This window comes from Cyphellophora europaea (assembly GCF_000365145.1).
Source record: "Cyphellophora europaea CBS 101466 unplaced genomic scaffold supercont1.1, whole genome shotgun sequence".
In the NCBI taxonomy this organism is placed as follows: Eukaryota; Fungi; Ascomycota; class Eurotiomycetes; order Chaetothyriales; family Cyphellophoraceae; genus Cyphellophora; species Cyphellophora europaea.
Window position 1 is genome coordinate 1,399,553 of NW_008481797.1, and position 17,717 is coordinate 1,417,269.

The window sequence follows — 17,717 nt, forward strand, 5'->3', positions numbered from 1 at the left end:
TATGCAGGTACACAGCATATGGAACTTGGAGTACCGCAAGAAGGCGTGTACGACCGTATCGTAGATGGTGCTATTTTACGGCGTCTTGCAGATTACAGGTGACTGTCGCCCGGAGTTGTGATGAACGCTGTTAGGACACCCATCAGGATTGAGTAGCACCACAAAGTATTGGGTACAGTGGTGGGAGAGCACGGAGGGGTCACTGGCCGCACGAGGCTCCGCTCCAGCCTCGTCAGCCACCCTACGTCAACGGTGGTGGAAGTTTCGCGAAATGATTTGCACCCCACTACCCACTCGCTGCAAACATTGCTTCGATTCTCACGAGCTGTCTCGCTGCAGTTGACTGCGATAGTTCTGCCTCAGAAGTCACAGACACTATTGCACCACATTGTCCGATACCGAGAACGAGCCCAATTCCTCCGTCCTCGCCCTCGCCCTCAGTCTCGCCGAACTTGGCTTGTCCACTAGCTGTTCACAAAGGCCTCTTGCCAGGCCTAGACACTCACTACACGTCTTACTGGTCTTAACTTCGTCAATATGGCAACAGCAGCCCAGCCCCAGAAATGCGTCCACAAGGGCTGCGGCAAAAAGTTCACTGACCCCTCCGACCCACCCTGCATCTACCACCCCGGCCCTCCCGAGTTCCACGAAGGCCAGAAGGGCTGGAAGTGCTGCAAACCGCGCGTCCTGACCTTCGATGAATTCCTCGAAATCCCACCCTGCACAACCGGCCAACACTCGGCCGTTGACGACGGACCCAAGGTTGAGTTCTCGGACACCAGCAAGATCGGGCAACCAGACGAGGTGCTACCGAAGGAGGAGGAAGTCCGTAAAGTCAAGCCGCTGAGTGAAAGAGCCAAGGAGAGTCTGGCAGCCAGTGTCGCGCAGGCGCAAGCCCAGCCGATCGGGACGCCGCGGAGTAGCACGCCGCAGCCAGCTCTGGAGGAGGATAGCGATGAGGAGACGGACGAGATCCCACAAAATGCGTCATGTAAGCGAAAGGCGTGTGGTGAGCGATTCGCCGGCGGGAAGAGGGTGAGGAGCGAGGAGAAATGCGTGTTTCATCCTGGTGTACCGGTCTTTCATGAGGGCAGCAAGGGGTACACGTGTTGCAAACGGAGGGTGCTGGAATTCGACGAATTCATGCGGATCAAGGGCTGTAAAGAAAGAGAGGGGCATTGCTTTGTCGGCAAGAGGGAGAAGGCGAGAGAGGCGGAGAAGAAGGCGCAGCAAGGTTCCGATGGGGCAGCGGGAGAGGAGAAGGTGGAAGAGGTCAGGACGGACTACTACCAGACCGCAACGTCCGTCATAGTGTCGTTTTTCCTGAAGAAGATCAGGAAGGAAGACGCCAAGGTCGTGTTTGGGGCCGGGGGCGAGAACGGGTATGTGGACCTGGATCTGCCAACGGCCGACAACAAGCGCTTCAAGCAACGAGTGGTCTTCTGGGCCGAGATCGACCCGGAGAAGAGCTCGAGTAAAGTGATGGGCACCAAGCTGGAGCTAAATGTGGCAAAGAAAGGGGACGGGATGACCGGCTGGCCAGTGCTAAAGCAGGGCGATCGAGAGACCGGTGAGCGAATACAGATCGGACGCGCGGGTCGAGCGTAAGCGGCCGGAAATATCAATCGAGGCCATTAGATGTTGACAATGAATGATGGGAACGAGGGGCCGTGCTGTGCAAGAGAAGAATGCGCTCCAATTCGCAACGAGGTCATCGAAGATACCGGCCAAGATCGTATCTCATGCAGGAAGAGATCGCCTCAGCATTGAAGAGCAGAGATAGTAACAGCAAGCCATGTGCCTGACTGATGGGTTGCGATGAGTGGCGAAGCAGTAAAAGAGAGAGAGAGCATGACATGAAGCCATGATAGCGAGCATTGATAGAGCTTCTTTTAATGCTAAGCCCAAAGATTAGAAGACAATAAATCCTATTCGACGTTTCCGCTATTCATGTAGTTCTGTCTATCTATGTGTCGATCTGCTCATGGGTGGTATCCTTGGCATCGCAGGTCTACAATATCACCCCAGTCCAATCAACGCCCTACTCCCAACAAGGCCTGAGAACCGGTAGCTGGTGACTTCAGCAGAGATCTTCTAGCACAACGAAGTCAGTGGCACCGCAACCTGCCGGACCGCCCAACAACGCCACAAGGTAGCGTGTGCACACAGGCTGCCACGGGGCGGGAAGCACTAGACGCCACGGACAGCATGCACGATTTTCGACATCGTCAAATTCTGAGCAGCTTCCCCCATCCTCGTCTGCCTTCCCGCGCCCAAGCGGCGCCTCTCTTCTACTCGCTCGCACCGTCTCGGTCCCCTCCTCTCCCACCATTCCCTTCCCCCTCCCGCCGCTGCACCACAACAGCCACATCCGGCGCGAAAATCGCATACCACATCCTCTCCATATAATGCCCCTCCTCCGGGTTCGTCTCCGCCAACTCTTCAAAATACCTCAGCAGCCTGCCCCACCACTCCCTGGGGCGCCGATGCACCGCCTCCTTGGTCACCGCATAGCACGCCCCTTGCACAAAGCGCACCTCGGTCATCGGCACCTTTTCGTCCGCGGTGCCGGCGAACATCCAGGACCAGAAGTCGCGGGGCGTGAGCTTGGCGCGTGTGAGGGCGTGGCCGCGTCGCCGGATCCAGTCGTGCTTGTACTGGATGCCGTCGAAGTCGGAGAAGGTGGCGGAGACGCCGACGGGGAGGACGGCGCCGGGGGAGAGTCGGAGGGCGGCGGAGACCAGTTCGGCGAGGGTGAGGTCGGTCTGTGGGGGGAGAGGTGCGTTAGGTGGGATTGTGGGGATACGATGGGAGGAGTTGAGTCTGAGCAGGAAAGATAAGGGGGGACGGCACTTACGTGGGCGGGTGTGCCTTGATTGATGTCGTGGATGTTGCCTTGTAGGAACAGAGTTACGTGCGCCAACGAGTCGTAGTTCTGGGTTATGTGCGTAAGATAGGTATGTGTCTCGCGACCGATGTTTGGCAGGTGTTTGAACCTTGCGTATATGGATGTCTCTGCTGGTTGTTTGCCTTTCGAGTATATCGAGCAGTTGGCGGAAAATGGTGACAACCAAGACAGATCCTCATTGTAATGAGCAATGCAGAGTTCTACCGTTGAGATGGGAGTGGTGGAGGGTTCTGGTGGAGGGGTGATGATTCCATTCGTTGCGGCTGGAGCCATGGAGCTATCAGGCGTGAGGTTGGGGGAAGCTTTCGAGGTGCTAGGAGGGGATGGAGGAGAGGAACGCAGGGCAGGTGGTACAAAGGCAGCCATGTTGAGTAGGACGGATCGGGAGCATGAGTGACTCGACCGATCGGAGCACCAGGACAGCTGGGGGTTTTGTGCAGAGAAAGACTTCACAAAAACACGTTGCCTTACGGTTATATGGCAGTCCAGGTTCATACTTGCTAGGAGGCAGCTTGCATCATACCTTGGGAGCCCGCTCGCCAACTGAAAGCGATATGCGCCTCTAGAAGCTTTCAGCCACCGACAAGACAGGGAGCCTAAGGCGGACGCTGGACCATCAGCCAATGGTGGAAGGTCAGCCATCCAATGTTCACGGCAGGAATGGATGCTATTTTGCTGCTGTCGATCCTGATGCACATGGCAGCGAGTGCGAAGTGGTCCGTGGTTGCTATGACCCATGCCGTAGTTGTAATTAGTGCACGTCAGCTCCACTGGCTGAACGAGCTGCCGACACAGTACTGTACAGAGTGAACCTTATTCCACGCAAAAGGACTCGGCCTGCGACTATCACCGGTCGAGAGCTAGTCAAGAACAAGGTTGTGGGCGTTGCATAGCGAGGTACCGTATGGCTTACCTCAGCTGTTTTGTGCATGTGGACATGCCTGAGCCAGAGAGCGTAGTTCCTCCGATTGCTGATGGCGAAGATGATGGCAGACGCCGATTCCGCTTAGCGATCCGACAGAGGTGAGATGTTGAGACACGGTCCGAGTCGAGAAAACCGTAACTTCCTGCGCCTAGGCAAGATCCAAGACTGTCACCCGAGCGCAGGTGATCTTTGTGTAACCATTGGCCCTGTTAATGGGTGATCTGTCAGGCCGCCCGCGCAGCCTCGCTCTCGGTAGCTAAGCCACGCGGCCGGGACGCTGCTCAACGATGGGGAAGGCGGCACAGGATTTGTCTGCGAAGATCGTCTAGAAGCGTCCCGCAATGAAAAGGTCGCGAATTGACCACGCTTGTGCGACAAATAGAGATGCTCGCGCTGCTATCCCTTTTCGGCTTCGTCTCGCGCTTGGGAAAAGGCCCAGGAGACAACCGAAACGGACTTAATGGACCCCGAGAGGACATGCATAGCGAGACTTGGGAATTGACGAAGAACGATGGTATCCATCGGACAACTAATAGCACGAGACAAGTCAAGTCAACTCAGAAAAGAAGTCGTCAAACTCGACAAAGAGACCATGCGATGCCGCCAACGATAACGATGGTCGGGTCGCGCAAACTTGTCCCCGAGAATCTCAGCCTCGTTCAAGCCCAGCCCTGCCAAGCTGCGAATGCTCCACTTTGCGCGCCAGCCGTATTGTACAAAAATCTTTCCTGCGCCCGCCAACTCTTCTTCTCTTCTTCATCATCAGTAGAGGTGTTAATTTCTAACACTTAAAGGAGCTTCGCCACCGTGCGACTTGCTATGGGTTGTTCTTCTTACGGTTCAGGATTTGACCTGAATTGCCATGAATTGTCCATCGTTCCCGGCTCCTGAGACGAAACTTTCCATCGACTTTTTCCCAATTCACATATGGCTGCTGCTTGACCCCGTGGTGGTTGCCGTGGAGGAGGTGGTACAATCCTTCTTGTTGAAGATAAAATTGCTTTTGTCGTGAGATATTGATATGCGCGTCTACGATGATGTCGCTCTATGGTGTGTCGACAATGTTATGCCTGAGCATGATCAGCCGAGTTGAATACCACTGTACTTGAGAGAGCGTGGTTCCCGAGGCGTGCTATGCGGCACCTCCACTGGCTCGGGTTTGTGCAACGATGCTACCAGCGAACATGATTGACTGTGAACGTCTCCGAATTTGCAGGTAGCTTCGCCCCTACCTGTATCTACCGGTACGTTACCCGGAGGATTGTGCCTCAGCGATTTGTCTAGCTTGAATGATACCTTTTCGTATCCTGAGTAATGCTCAAGCCATCTTTTCGTGCACCCCGAACATGATAGTTCAATCTCATGTGTACTTCCAGACCAAAACCTCATGCAGCCGTTGTTCGCCTTGGTCTCTGACTGTATCGCTTCCGTGCGTTTCGCTTAGAGTCGACTTGGGAACCTCAAGCAGTCTTCTCACCCTTGCCGGCTTCAGCCTCGCCATTATCCTCAGCAGCATCGTCGTTCTTGACACCCTCAGACTCGTCAGACTCCTCGGATTTGACGGACTTATCCTCGCCATTGCCTTCCTCCGATGCATCGACCTTGGCGGCCGACTTCTTGGGTCTACCGCGGCCTTTGCCCTTCTTGTTCGGGGTAGCAGTGGCAGCCTTGTCGTCAGTCTCTTCCTCCTTGACGGGAACTTTGGTGTCCTTCTTGGGAGGAGGCTTACGCTTCTTGGAAGCAGAGCCATTGGTAGCAGCGGCATCGTCATTGGCCTCGGCATCGTCGTCGGCGGTAGCAGACTTGCGCTTATTGGGAGTCTTCGGAGTCTTGGGGGTCTTCGGAGGCTTGGGCTGACTGGCGGCAGCTTGAGTAGCTTGAACGGCACTGTCGTCTGGCCATGTATCCTTAGCATCCTGCTTCAATTTGGCGAAGCGATGGGTCAGAGCCTTGACCGTGCATGCTGAAGCAAGGTGGTTAGAAAACAGTATCCAGTGAGAAGGTGCCAGGGCAAGTATTACCTTCACCATCAAAGGACAAGAGAGCGGCGATGGCGTTCATATCGAACTTGGTTTCGCTGGTCTTGACAACGGCAAGCAGGAGCTGTGGTGAAGCATAGTGTTAGTAGAGTGTTCCCTAAGATCATGTTGGAATGAGGGCATGATGGGAGGACAACGAACCTTGGCGTCGACTTCGGGAGTCCATTTGGGCATTGTGACGGAGGATTGAGAATGACTATAGCAAGGCAAGTGTGTTACGAGGAATGCAGGACGTTGGGTTGCGAAAGACGGTGGCTGAGGTTGAGGGTGAGGTGGAAGAGAGGGGGTTGTGCGAAGATGGCAGCTGTTTAAATGTTTCGAAGGGTTGTCAGCGAGGGCGGTGTATTGCAAACAAGTGAAGACAGATGACACTTGTCGTTTCTGCCAGCGCTAGAAGGGTTGGAGCCTGCGTAATTCTTCACTGATTTGAAATTGAGCTGCCATTGATGGTAGTCATTTAGAACACACCACTGTTGCTCGGCAGCCAGACAGCCGCAGCACCTTGATCACAGGGGTATACCCAACCTCAACTCCGGACTTGCCAACTTGATTCCATCACCACTGGTGCGAAATGCTCCCAAATGTGGCCGATGTGAACACTTTGATTCCGTACTTCCTTCTGGACTTCTGTCAAGGCGTTGATTGTCGAGCCCCTTTCATTCTGTGCCACAGTCGTCAGTCTCTCTCTCTCTCTCCCAGCCTTGATCCAACAGCGCAGACTCAAACATAGTCTGATTTGCCGAGGTATTTTCTCAACCATCGCTGAAAGCCTGTAGATAAGTAGATAAGTACATACAATAGAAACCTCACACTTATCCCAGATTGGACACGTCCAAGGGAACGCTAGTTCCTCTCCCTGCACGGTACCTTTTCGGCACACCTGTGTACTGTCGAGGCGGTGGAAGTTGGTTATCTGCTTGAAACTTCCATCTAGTGTCTTGAACTGGCTGGATACCCGAGCCGGGTCGTGAAAGGCCTGACGAATTGCCATTTGTTAGTGTGTAGGAGCTGGCATTTACCGAACCTCTGTTCAAGGCAAAGGATGATGCTGATGGTGATTGTGGCGAAGGAGGGGCATCCAAGTGGGAGCCTGCACTCAGGGAAGCTGATGATGGTCGACCCATGGCGCTCGCGGCCGCTCTCATAGCCATAGACGCCCCTGGCGCGGGGGGAGCGGCCGGTGGTGGCGGTGGAGGAGTAGAACGTGCGGAAGGCTCTCGAACCGGCAGACTTGTCGGCGGTGGCGGTGGCGGTGGAGGAGCTGCCGAAGGAGCTGATGCTGGTGGCGGAGGAGGCGGTGGTGGTGCTGCCGCGGGCACTGGTGCTGCGCTTGGAGGGGGAGGTGGCGGTGGAGGTGCTGGGGGTACTGGACTAGCAGAGCTTGGTGGAGGAGGGGGCGCTGATGGAGGTGCTGGACTCGCTGAAGTTGGCAGAGGCGGCGGAGGAGCCGGCGGTGCGGGACTTGTTGAAGTTGGCGGCAGCGGCGGCGCTGGGGCAAACGGTAATCCGCTGACTTTCCTCGATGCTGGCGGAGGTGGAGGTGTTTTTCCCGCTGCAAGATTTGCGATAGATGATGGTTTTGAGCTAGGTCTAGGAGGAGGTTTCTTGAAGCTGGTGAGAGGACTTGGGCTAGACGCATTAGCCCCCGGTATTGGAGGAGCAGCAGATGGTCTGGGCGGAGCCTGGCTTCCTGGAAGTGGTGGGGGTCCGCCTGGTACAGGCGGTGCTCTATTCGTAGGTAATCGTGGGGCAGAAGGCCTCGATGCCTCAGAATCGGAATGTGCGTCTGCACCGGTGTCGATACCACCGCTTGTTCGCTTCAATTTGGGCATGCCTCCGGCGAACAACCCTCCAAGTTGCGGCGCACCGCCAATCATAGCGCCGCCGTCGCCACCTCCTGTACCTTGGTCGCTGTTACTCCTTGCTCGGTTTCCGCCACCTGGCACAGGAGGTGCAAGACTCGTGGGGGCTTTCATGCCAGGTACTGGGGGCGCACCGCCAACGGGTGGGCCGCCTCCACCCGCTTTCTTGTCGACTATAGGCGCGGATCGGTCGTTCGTGACCGTCGCTTTCAGCTTTCTGCCCTTCGAAATATCGCTTAGTAGGGCACCCTAGTTGATTAAGGCGATCAGTATGTGCGTCATGAGTTAGGTGGAGACTGAACAGATGCGCTGTTCAGGTCGCGGCTGCTTGCATCCAAGGTGTGACATACTCTATCTTTTGCGACGGCTTTCGGCGGCGCGGCAGGAAGGCTTGACCCTCCGGGCATTGGAGGAGGCGGAGGAGGCCCTCCCATCCCTCCTGGAGGGGGAGGTGGTGGCGGCGGTGGAGGAGGAACCGGCATGGTCAGTGAGGAGGATCGTGAATCGAAGTTCGCTGTAGTGTTGCTGTACGGGCTGTTCGCCTTGACGAAGCACTTCGAGGGATCTAAGAGAATGGGAAGTCGCTACCAACGAGTGACAGATACAGCGTAGGCCCCCTGGACAGTTATTATGGACTACGTCGAATGGCTGGCAAAGAGGTGAGTCGCATGTCGTTTAGCCGCACTCGTCATGCGGCTGAGCTGGCCATGGCATCTCCACATCAGGCTTCAGGCAAACACCCGCGTATCAAACGGCTTCAGCACGTAGAAAACGTCGGATCTTGCGTTACTACATGACTTTTCGAGCATCAAGATTCTATCGTTGTTACTGCAGGCAACCTCTCATTTGTCTGCAAGACGCCGCCCGGAGCCGAAGCCGAAGCCAGGTGCCAGCACTGTTGCATACTATGAAATAACTCCCCAACTTTGTGACCATTTGACAACCCAGAAAACGTTGACAGTCTCTCCCTATGCAGGACTAGTTCACATTGATTGGAGCTGGCTGCAGCGGCGCGTGCGCAGGCCATCCGCTGCATACTCGCGATTGTCTAGACGAAATATAATGGGTCGTTGAGAACTGGGACTATTTCGCTGCATGCATTGCTTCGAAATCTGCTCCTTCTGGTACTCGTGGAGCTCAGTTGTGACCAGCCTTGCGCAGCGAGTTGCTGAGCCACTCGAGACCTTCATAGAGACCATCACCAGAGGTAGCGCAGGTAGATTGAATGTACTAAGCTGATTAGCCTGTGGTTACAGCACATAGCAGGGACCGAGGTGACTAACCCAAGCACGCTGGCGGAGGCTGTGAAGACCAAGCTTGTCAGTAATTTCGGCGGCATTCATGGCGTTCTGGCAATCGTTAGCTGGAGCTTTGTGGAAAAGAGTATTTCCGTACGGGTAGATCCTGTTTGTTGGCAAAGACCAGGAGGAGGGCGTCACGGAGCTCATCCTCGTTCAGCATGCGCTGCAGTTCCTCACGAGCCTCGACAATACGATCTCTGTCGTTGGAGTCGACCACGAAGATGATACCCTGGGTGTTCTGGAAGTAGTGTCGCCACAAGGGACGAATCTTGTCCTGTCCACCAACATCCCACACGGTGAACTGAATGTTCTTGTACTCGACAGTCTCGACGTTGAAACCTGGCTCACGGTCAGTATCCCCGCCAGCAAGAGTCATATCAGATCTTTCGTACCGATAGTAGGAATAGTAGTGCTGGATAGCATTAGCGCGGAGTCAATCGGCTAGATAGGCTGGTTCCCAACATACACAATTTCACCCAGCTTGAGCTTGTAGAGAATGGTGGTCTTTCCGGCAGCATCAAGACCGACCATCAAGATTCTCATCTCCTTCTTTCCCCATAGTCTATCGAAAAGTTTCGAGAATGTGAGACCCATGATTGCGATCTGACGGATGTAGTCTTAGAGAGGAAGGCGGTCTGGAGTTATTCGCGATTAGTCAAGCGGATCGAGGATGCAGTGAGATAAGCGGATAGAGCAGGCTGTAGATGAACATCGGAAGCGGTTGTGTGATGCGCAGTCCATTTATAGGGTCTCCCACACCGTCGAAGGCTGCATGCACATGTGTGGCCACTTTGTCCTCGAACTTCGGCGACTGGGGGGCTTGACCAGGCAGAGAGATTGTTGAGCTTACCGGAGGTATTCAAGGGGCGCCAGGCACAGAGATGGCGCGAGCGAATGGGTTCAGGTAGTAATATGGGGAAGAGAGAGTCTCACGATGCGATGAAGTGGTAAGGCCACAATAACCCTCAGGTGCAGGCCCAAACTTGAGCGACAATCCAGGGCTCTGTCTCTCAGAGACCCCGCTAATCCTAAATCAGCCACATGCCAAGTCATGGCCCAACACCCTTTGTCGGTCTGGCATGCCAGAATGAATTCAATAAACAGTGGGACCTCGCGGTACAATTGATGCAGGCCATAAGTTATTGCTAATGTATGCCTTGTCAACGACTGATCTTTACATGGAGATTCAGCTGAAGAATACGGAGAGGTCACCAAGTTTCGTGTACAGTTACCCTATCCTGCGCATGGCCTGTGGCACACTACTTTTAGAGAGGCAACTTGAGCTCAGTGCTCCTATACACCCGACCTTCTTTCTCCATGGTCGCATCGGCGTTGACCACCTGAAAGCCGATATTCTTGTACAACTCAAGGGCGTTGTTGTTGCCGTGCACTACATCGGTAGTACAGTGCCCTGGTGGAGAACCATCGTTGGCATTCAGGTTCTTCACCAAATCGACACCAAACCGTACAAGCCTTTGCCCTGCTCCTTGTCCCCGTAGCTTTGGGCTCAGCCAAACAGCAGCCATGTACCAATTCCCACGGTAGATGCTCGTGTTGACCTTTTCTCGCTCAAGCATGCTCTGCATGAATCAGAAATGTCGATCATCGACCAAAGACTGGCTATTTTCTGGTACCTCTGAGGCGTCTCGGCCATCTATCATGACGCAGAAACCTACCCATTCAACATCTTCGCGCAAAAGCACTCCTTCGTCTGGTGGCAACTCCTGTCCGCTTTGAACCATGATGACCGTCCAAGCTTTCGGATTTTTCAAGCGGTTGACCCAGAAGCTCATCGGTTCATTTGCCTCTGATTCGTAGCGAGATGTAAAGGACGCTGAATCATGTTGAAGGCTTCGCAGCCTTATTTGTTTCTGTTGTAGCGAATACTGTTCCCATTCTGAATCGTCCTTGATATCTCTGGGAACCACGTGCACAGATAGATGTGGCATCCTGGTAAAGTGTAGAACATGTCAGTTTCGTTTCGTAGCGGGGATTTTCCGAATATATTTGTACCACCACTAAAGATGACTCATGGAGTCTTATTCAATAGCAGCAGCCATGACAATGGCGGCACCCAGATAGAGACAAAGTCAACTTGTGGATCCCAAGTGACTCAACACCATCCAGGGCTTTATCACGACATTAGATGAAATGGGGCAAAAGCCATAGTATGTCAGTGAATCCTCAAAGATTCGGGAGGTGAGTAGGCCCGAAATTGCCAAGCAATTGCCAAGCCGCAGTGTGCCGCCGAAATTTATCTCCATTTCTCGCCGCCGTCGCAACGATCCCTCTCCAAACCACATTCACGCGCAGTGCCTCACCATAAGAATCTAATTAATTCTTCTGGAAGACTGTCATCGCCATGTCGAAAATCACAGTCGCCGGCGTCCGCGGCAATGTCAAGGAATTGCTCGACTACTCGCAGAACACCAAGAAGCGCAACTTCCTCGAGACCGTCGAACTCCAGATCGGCCTGAAGAACTATGACCCTCAGCGTGACAAGCGTTTCTCCGGCACCATCAAGCTGCCCTCCGTCCCTCGCCCAGGCATGGCCATCTGGTAAGCAACGACCACTCATCACCCCGCATTCAAACGCCAACTAACATACTCCAGCGTTCTCGGTGACCAGCACGACATCGACCGCGCCAAGCACCACGGCATCGACGCCATGTCCGCGGACGATCTGAAGAAGCTGAACAAGAACAAGAAGCTCATCAAGAAGCTCGCCAACAAGTACGACGCCTTCATCGCCTCCGAGACCCTGATCAAGCAGATCCCCCGTCTCTTGGGTCCCGGTCTGTCCAAGGCCGGCAAGTTCCCCACCCCGATCTCGCACGCCGAAGACCTGGCGGCCAAGGCCACCGAAGTCAAGAGCACCATCAAGTTCCAGCTCAAGAAGGTGCTGTGCCTGGGTGTCGCGGTCGGCAACGTCGAAATGGGCGAGGACGAGCTCATCTCCAACATCATGTTGGCCATCAACTACCTGGTCTCGCTGCTCAAGAAGGGCTGGCAGAACGTGGGCTCGCTGGTCATCAAGGCCACCATGAGCCCGCCCAAGCGTCTGTACTAAGCCTGGGGCACAGTTTGGGGTGCCGTGGAACGGCTCGCCGCCGGCTCATTCGCTTGAGTCGATGGCTCATGCTCGTTCGTGCGGTGCTCGAGAAAGTTATGGGTACGCCATCTGTCATGATGCGATCCTCGCTTCGTGAAGGTACGAAACATGATGAACCACAGCGGATTCAGATAGCACGCCAATGACATATTCATGAATCTGGAAACCATCTTTGTAGTGTCGTAGTACTGCCATTCAGGGCCACTAGTTGCACATGCGTAGCACGCGTTCCCAGTCCGTCAAAGGGAGAACTACGACATGCCCTGTAGGAACTCGGTCTTATCAAGCACCATGCCTCTCAACCCCACCGTATCCCTCAACGCCTCCCATTCCTCTCCTTGCTCCTCCCCTCTCCGTATCTTCTCCTCAAAACCCCAAGCCTGGGCCACCTTGTCCAAGAACGCCCTCTCATCCTCCATCAGCCAGCGCTTGTACAGCGACTTGCCCACCTCCCAGTGCACGCGATCATGGTGATCGCTCCACGTCGTGACCGCCACGAACGCAATGCTGCCAAACGTGCCAATGTACGCCGTCGCGCCCGCGATGGCCATCATCTGCGCCATTTCCGGCTCGAAGGTGTTCTGGTAGGTAGACACCCACGAGGAGGCCGTGTATGCCGTGAAGGGAATCATGGTCATCAGGCCCAGTTTGGGGGCCGCATGCTGGAGAAAGCGCTGGGTCTGGTACGCCGTCGTCGCGACGGTGGTGTCGGTGATGGCGATGGCCAGACCCATGTCGCGCTTGCGGATTGCGGCCGCGAGCGCTGCGGCCGCGAGGTCCAGGGGTATGGCCGCTGCGAGGCGCCAGGGTCGCGCAGCCTTGTAGGTGATGGTAGATCCTGACGCGGAGGGGATGGGTTTGTGTGCGTAGAGATCGAAGATCTCGGGGAGGTACTCAGGCTTGCCGAGCAGGCATTGTGTGTGCGTGTAGACGCGGAGGATCGAAGAGCTGATCTTGACTTTGGGGTCACGCACGAGATAGTAGAGGAGCTCGCAGAGCGTCGAGGCGGATTCGGCACGAAAGGCCACAGACATGGTAGAGTGGCGGGAGGCCTTTATTGCTTTCTGTGGTGTGCTGCTGCTGCTGCTCTCCTCAGATAGATCGTCGAGCACGGCGGAGGAGGTATCAGGCTCGGGCGAGGATGTCGACCGGGCGATGGTTTCGATGTCAGAATCTTCTACACTGCTGCCACGATGGTCTTGATCGCCGAACACTAGCATGTTGGCGAAGCTGTGGATGCGTCCGAGCAGTTCGCGTATCTCTGTGTCAGATGGTAGGGACTTTCTATTGATGATATGGGCCACATCATGGCGGATTGCAGCCAACGTCTGTACTGGATCGGAGGACTGAAATGCTTGTTGGCGTGATCGGTCTCGATGTGACGTGGCAGACTCATCCAACACAACAGTCGATGCTCTTCGTAGCTGCGTATACAGTAGCCCTCCCCTTTTCTGCCGCAGCGTCCTTCTACTGGGTTGCTGGGCACGGGTTCGAGTGTTCGCCAGGACCGACAATGATCGTGACGAGGGCTTTGCAAGCTGCGCGAATTGGCAGGACCTGCAGATGAAGGCTGCTCGGCTCGGTAGTAGACCAGCCATGCTGATCAGCGTGTACAATGGTGCTACATTCAGTCGACTAGGAGGAATTAATGGCGTCTTCATTCCAAAGTTTCGTCCGCGGAGCAGCTCGAACCGCAAGGCTGCGATACAGCCTCGCCACGCAGCGATCTAGACACCGGTAGCTATATGAACGTCCTACTTTGCTTAGAGCTCATTACTGCAAGTCGTTTGCGTTCGTGGCGAAGCCCTAGGTCTCATTTGATTCTCTGGATCTTGAGCAGCACGTATCGTGGTGTCAGCCGCTATGACTTCTGCACCGGACGAGATAGATGAGCAGCTGCTGAAGCACTGCATTCAAATCTACACAGAAGTCATTACGAAAGCCTACGAGCAGAGGATTAAGGATGTTAAGAAGCGAGCTGGTGCCATGGAGCGCGACACGTGGCGTTATGAGCAGCTGCCCAAGGACTTGGCTGGTAAAAGGCCCTTGAGTATCACAGAGCTAGAGAGGCTCGTCCAGTGGAAGATGTAAGTCACAAGATTTTATTGTTCCTTAACGAATTTTTCGATGCGTCGACCAAGGTACCAAAATCATGCTGCTGTTGTCGCCGTTGCTGTGTCCTTGATCTGAGGTGGAAATGCGCAAGGTCACGCGATACTACAGTGCTTGAAAGAGGCACTGACCCCCCTTATACAGCACGCACGGCCCCTCTCGCCCTTTTCTCCCTGCTATGATCCGCAAAAACGACGGCAAAGCTGTTCTGGAGGCGACAGAGGCGACGGCCAAATCTCTAGCCTCCATGCCCTCCAACCCAACAATGTCCCAGGCCCTGGACGTTACACTCTCCGCAATGAACACCATTTCCAAGCTCTCGGGTGTTGGTCCAGCTACAGCGTCTCTCGTTCTCGCTGTCTACAGTCCTAGGATACCTTTCTTCCAGGATGAATTGTGGGCCTGGTTATTTCCGGAGAAGGCGGGCGGCAAACTCAAGTACGATCGAAAGGAGTACGAGATGCTGTTTCGTAAGTGCTGGGAGGTCCGGGAAAGGGCTGGGAAAGGCGTCGATATGGTGGCCCTTGAGAAAGCCAGTTTTGTTTTGCAACACATCGATCTCGTACCTGAAAACCACTTGGGACCTCTGACAAGGGAAGGGAAAACTGAGAAGGACACCGGCCTGAAAAACGCGTCAAAACAGCTTGATGAAAAGATTCAGCCTGATAAGAGTCATGTGACAGGATCGTCAAAAGCACACAACAAACGTACTGCACCAAAGGTGGGTGCTGCACAAGAATCGACACCAGACGAGGGCACACGACGCTCGAAGCGGAGCAAGAAGTGATACCTCAAGAGTATTATTACTATACATTCATGGTCGAAATATGTGCTCGACAATGGCCTGGAAGTACTCCTCGCTTTTTCCTCGACCGGACCTATCCATTATGCGCCAAAACCATGTTCCACCTCTCACAAGAAGAGGTATGCAGCAGTACCAGCAGCGAAGAGCAGATTGGCACCAATCTGGAGAGCGGCGGCTCCGCTGTCGGAGTTGGTGGACTGGGCGCCATCGGACTCGGTTGCGGAGGCAAAGCCGCTGTGGGCTGCGGTCTCGGAATCGGAGCCAGTAGCAGAAGCGGAAGATGCAGTCGACGAGGCAGTGCCGTAACTCGTGGTGGTGCCATAGACGGACGCGGCATTGCAGTTCTGGTCGCGCTGTTGCTGGACGGTCCCCACGCCGATGTCGTTGGGGCAGTTGTTGTAGCACGTTAGGAGGTTGCCATAGTTCTCGCACAAGCAGCTGTAGTCGTTGGCCTTGCAGGTGTTGATCTGGCCCTGGATAGTGGCCTTGCAGGCATCCAAAATGCTGAATCGAAGGTTAGCTGACTGCGTGTGGGAAGATGCGAAGACATACTTTTGAGCATCACACGAGCTGCTGGAGCCAGTGGGTGTGCTGGAGCTTCCGGTGGAGGTGACAGATTGGGCAGCAGCCACGGCAGCGAAAGCTGCAATCACGCCGGTATACTTCATTATGTAGTCAGATGTATCAAGGTCTTGAACGAGAGACTAAGAACGAAATGCGGATTGAACGAGAACAGGGACAGCACCAAGGTCGACAGCACGCTCTGGCGAGAAGGGACGGATGAGCATTGCGACGGGAACTTTATGAAATAGAGGCGCCGACGCGCCTACGGACCCCGGCTTTCGAAACGGACTCTCTCGTGGTCTCTTTTTAGAGGACCTGCGGGTCTTGAAGGGGTATAGCTCGATCACTTTGTTGTGAAGCGAGTGCTTGATGTTACTCCTGACCAATAGCGGAATATGGCGAAGATGGGGATTGATCAAAGGTGGCTAGTTTGTCAGCCGCCTCTGGGGAAGGAAATTAGTTTGACTGGTCCGCGAGACGGTGTTTTCTTTGGAACTGGGCTGGTTGCGCCAGCATACAGGTGAGACATGCTTGCATCTGTGCACGCACGAGACGATAACATCATTGCTCCGACCTGACATATGCGAGGTTGACATATCACCGTGATGCTGTCTTTTCAGTCGAAGGACCACCGAGTGAAGGGCTGGGGAGAGAAAGTTCAAGTTCGGATTGTTGTTCGGCAGGGGTCATTAGCTTCGGCAAAGCCCGAGTGGGGTCCGAACGCCGCCAGCCTTGCGCCTCGTATTCCCCCTTTTCCTCCGATCACTCTCTCACAGGGCGGCACCCAAGTGGATGTACTAGGCAATGCCTTGGTGTATGTAAGCTGGACCGGAACTGCTCGAGACACGATCACCATGATTCAAACCCCTGTCCGGGTTCAGGCGTCACGCCCCTTCCGTAGTCTTGACCTCAGCTCTTGCTCATTCCCACCTCTGCTCAGTGTCATTCGATCCTGACCAACGAGTGTCAGCATAACTTTCTACTTCTACAGCAGGAAGTCGCAGTCGTATCCACGGAGGCGATGCTGCTGGAAGCTATGATCACAGCACGCGGTTGAAAAAGGCAACAGCAGAAGCGAAAAGCAAGGATAATGAGTACAGAGCGGTCTGATCATGTTGCGCCGACCAGTGGCTCCACTCTAGCCCAGAGTCATACAATCTATGCCCGCGGTCGAACAATGAGAGGCAAGCCCTTCCTTACCCATCCCAATGCCCATCCCAAGAGTTGTTAGCGCGACCAACCATGGCAGCAACATATGCATGACAGTGAGTACTCTCTACCCACTCCAGAAACCCGCTCATCAACCCACATATCAGATGAGAACGATGGTCGACAGACATCGGCGTCGTTGTTAGCTTCCTAGAACTTCGTCCTTCCCTGAAGCCTCAATGTTGTCTTGTTGGGATTCTTCCTCACCTTTGGGGCGGTCGGCGCGTCCTTTGCTGGATGTTCCGGGTCGACAAACGCGAATTTGATGTTCTCATACAGTTGGTCGTCGCCTCGGAGACCGTGTTTCTTGCAACCATACTTGGACGAGACCAACTTCCGGCAGACTGGGCACACTCCCATGTGCTTTCGGTCGACACAGCGAGGCTCGAGCACGTGGGTGGTTGCAGCGTCTTTGAAAGGACTAAAATGGTAAGCCAAGAAGATACCGGGGAGCTACGATCACATACCAATGGTGATGACCACGCTCAAGAGTCACTGGTATGAGGTTGTTACCATCCATCTCCTCCTTGTTTCTCTGTTCCATTTGCTCCTGCTCCTCGCGAGCCTCTTCTTGCTTCTTCTCACGCTCACGCTCACTGTCGAGCTCCTTCAAAAGGCTTCTCGACATGTATGGGCCACGTCTCTCATCTTGCGGCATCTTGAGAGATGAAGTGCGCTGTTCGATTTGTATGGTGCTTCTTCCTACGCTTGGGCACGTGGTAGAGTAGTAGGTATTCGAAATGACGGAACGAAAATCTCAACAGGCGCCAGAATGGTGGATGGAGGAAGAGCGATGGAAACTTGGGGCACAAGAGGCAGCTCATGGTGAATATCTTGAACGCATCCACTGCCGCTGCGGTTTTCCACAGCAACCGCCTTG

At 54.6% G+C, this 17,717-nt stretch overlaps 11 protein-coding genes across 11 annotated transcripts; 3 read left to right on the plus strand and 8 right to left on the minus strand.

Moving 5' to 3' along the window:
• Nucleotides 1-537: 537 nt before the first annotated feature.
• On the plus strand, nucleotides 538-1,608 carry HMPREF1541_00508 (uncharacterized protein; the record flags this gene model as incomplete). Its single annotated transcript, XM_008712814.1, has 1 exon — nucleotides 538-1,608. One exon carries the CDS (start codon nucleotides 538-540, stop codon nucleotides 1,606-1,608), a length of 1,071 nt encoding a protein of 356 aa, XP_008711036.1.
• Nucleotides 1,609-2,291: 683 nt separating this feature from the next.
• On the minus strand, nucleotides 2,292-3,274 carry HMPREF1541_00509 (uncharacterized protein; the record flags this gene model as incomplete). The annotated part of the gene is made up of 2 exons (XM_008712815.1): nucleotides 2,292-2,765; nucleotides 2,858-3,274. 2 exons carry the CDS (start codon nucleotides 3,272-3,274, stop codon nucleotides 2,292-2,294), a joined length of 891 nt encoding a protein of 296 aa, XP_008711037.1.
• Nucleotides 3,275-5,293: 2,019 nt separating this feature from the next.
• HMPREF1541_00510 (uncharacterized protein) lies at nucleotides 5,294-6,046 on the minus strand (the record flags this gene model as incomplete). The annotated part of the gene is made up of 3 exons (XM_008712816.1): nucleotides 5,294-5,796; nucleotides 5,855-5,936; nucleotides 6,014-6,046. The coding sequence occupies 3 exons, from the start codon at nucleotides 6,044-6,046 to the stop codon at nucleotides 5,294-5,296; spliced, it is 618 nt and encodes a 205-aa protein (XP_008711038.1).
• A 638-nt stretch (nucleotides 6,047-6,684) lies between these two features.
• On the minus strand, nucleotides 6,685-8,216 carry HMPREF1541_00511 (uncharacterized protein; the record flags this gene model as incomplete). Its single annotated transcript, XM_008712817.1, has 2 exons — nucleotides 6,685-7,983; nucleotides 8,085-8,216. The coding sequence occupies 2 exons, from the start codon at nucleotides 8,214-8,216 to the stop codon at nucleotides 6,685-6,687; spliced, it is 1,431 nt and encodes a 476-aa protein (XP_008711039.1).
• A 655-nt stretch (nucleotides 8,217-8,871) lies between these two features.
• On the minus strand, nucleotides 8,872-9,629 carry HMPREF1541_00512 (ADP-ribosylation factor; the record flags this gene model as incomplete). The annotated part of the gene is made up of 5 exons (XM_008712818.1): nucleotides 8,872-8,964; nucleotides 9,018-9,083; nucleotides 9,130-9,374; nucleotides 9,428-9,447; nucleotides 9,502-9,629. The coding sequence occupies 5 exons, from the start codon at nucleotides 9,627-9,629 to the stop codon at nucleotides 8,872-8,874; spliced, it is 552 nt and encodes a 183-aa protein (XP_008711040.1).
• A 671-nt stretch (nucleotides 9,630-10,300) lies between these two features.
• On the minus strand, nucleotides 10,301-10,984 carry HMPREF1541_00513 (uncharacterized protein; the record flags this gene model as incomplete). The annotated part of the gene is made up of 2 exons (XM_008712819.1): nucleotides 10,301-10,583; nucleotides 10,653-10,984. 2 exons carry the CDS (start codon nucleotides 10,982-10,984, stop codon nucleotides 10,301-10,303), a joined length of 615 nt encoding a protein of 204 aa, XP_008711041.1.
• Nucleotides 10,985-11,397: 413 nt separating this feature from the next.
• Nucleotides 11,398-12,105, plus strand: HMPREF1541_00514 (60S ribosomal protein L10a; the record flags this gene model as incomplete). The annotated part of the gene is made up of 2 exons (XM_008712820.1): nucleotides 11,398-11,594; nucleotides 11,649-12,105. The coding sequence occupies 2 exons, from the start codon at nucleotides 11,398-11,400 to the stop codon at nucleotides 12,103-12,105; spliced, it is 654 nt and encodes a 217-aa protein (XP_008711042.1).
• Nucleotides 12,106-12,398: 293 nt separating this feature from the next.
• HMPREF1541_00515 (uncharacterized protein) lies at nucleotides 12,399-13,367 on the minus strand (the record flags this gene model as incomplete). Its single annotated transcript, XM_008712821.1, has 1 exon — nucleotides 12,399-13,367. One exon carries the CDS (start codon nucleotides 13,365-13,367, stop codon nucleotides 12,399-12,401), a length of 969 nt encoding a protein of 322 aa, XP_008711043.1.
• A 643-nt stretch (nucleotides 13,368-14,010) lies between these two features.
• Nucleotides 14,011-15,046, plus strand: HMPREF1541_00516 (uncharacterized protein; the record flags this gene model as incomplete). Its single annotated transcript, XM_008712822.1, has 2 exons — nucleotides 14,011-14,234; nucleotides 14,404-15,046. 2 exons carry the CDS (start codon nucleotides 14,011-14,013, stop codon nucleotides 15,044-15,046), a joined length of 867 nt encoding a protein of 288 aa, XP_008711044.1.
• A 125-nt stretch (nucleotides 15,047-15,171) lies between these two features.
• HMPREF1541_00517 (uncharacterized protein) lies at nucleotides 15,172-15,732 on the minus strand (the record flags this gene model as incomplete). The annotated part of the gene is made up of 2 exons (XM_008712823.1): nucleotides 15,172-15,568; nucleotides 15,617-15,732. 2 exons carry the CDS (start codon nucleotides 15,730-15,732, stop codon nucleotides 15,172-15,174), a joined length of 513 nt encoding a protein of 170 aa, XP_008711045.1.
• A 1,255-nt stretch (nucleotides 15,733-16,987) lies between these two features.
• On the minus strand, nucleotides 16,988-17,495 carry HMPREF1541_00518 (uncharacterized protein; the record flags this gene model as incomplete). Its single annotated transcript, XM_008712824.1, has 2 exons — nucleotides 16,988-17,258; nucleotides 17,305-17,495. 2 exons carry the CDS (start codon nucleotides 17,493-17,495, stop codon nucleotides 16,988-16,990), a joined length of 462 nt encoding a protein of 153 aa, XP_008711046.1.
• Between the last annotated feature and the right edge of the window lie 222 nt (nucleotides 17,496-17,717).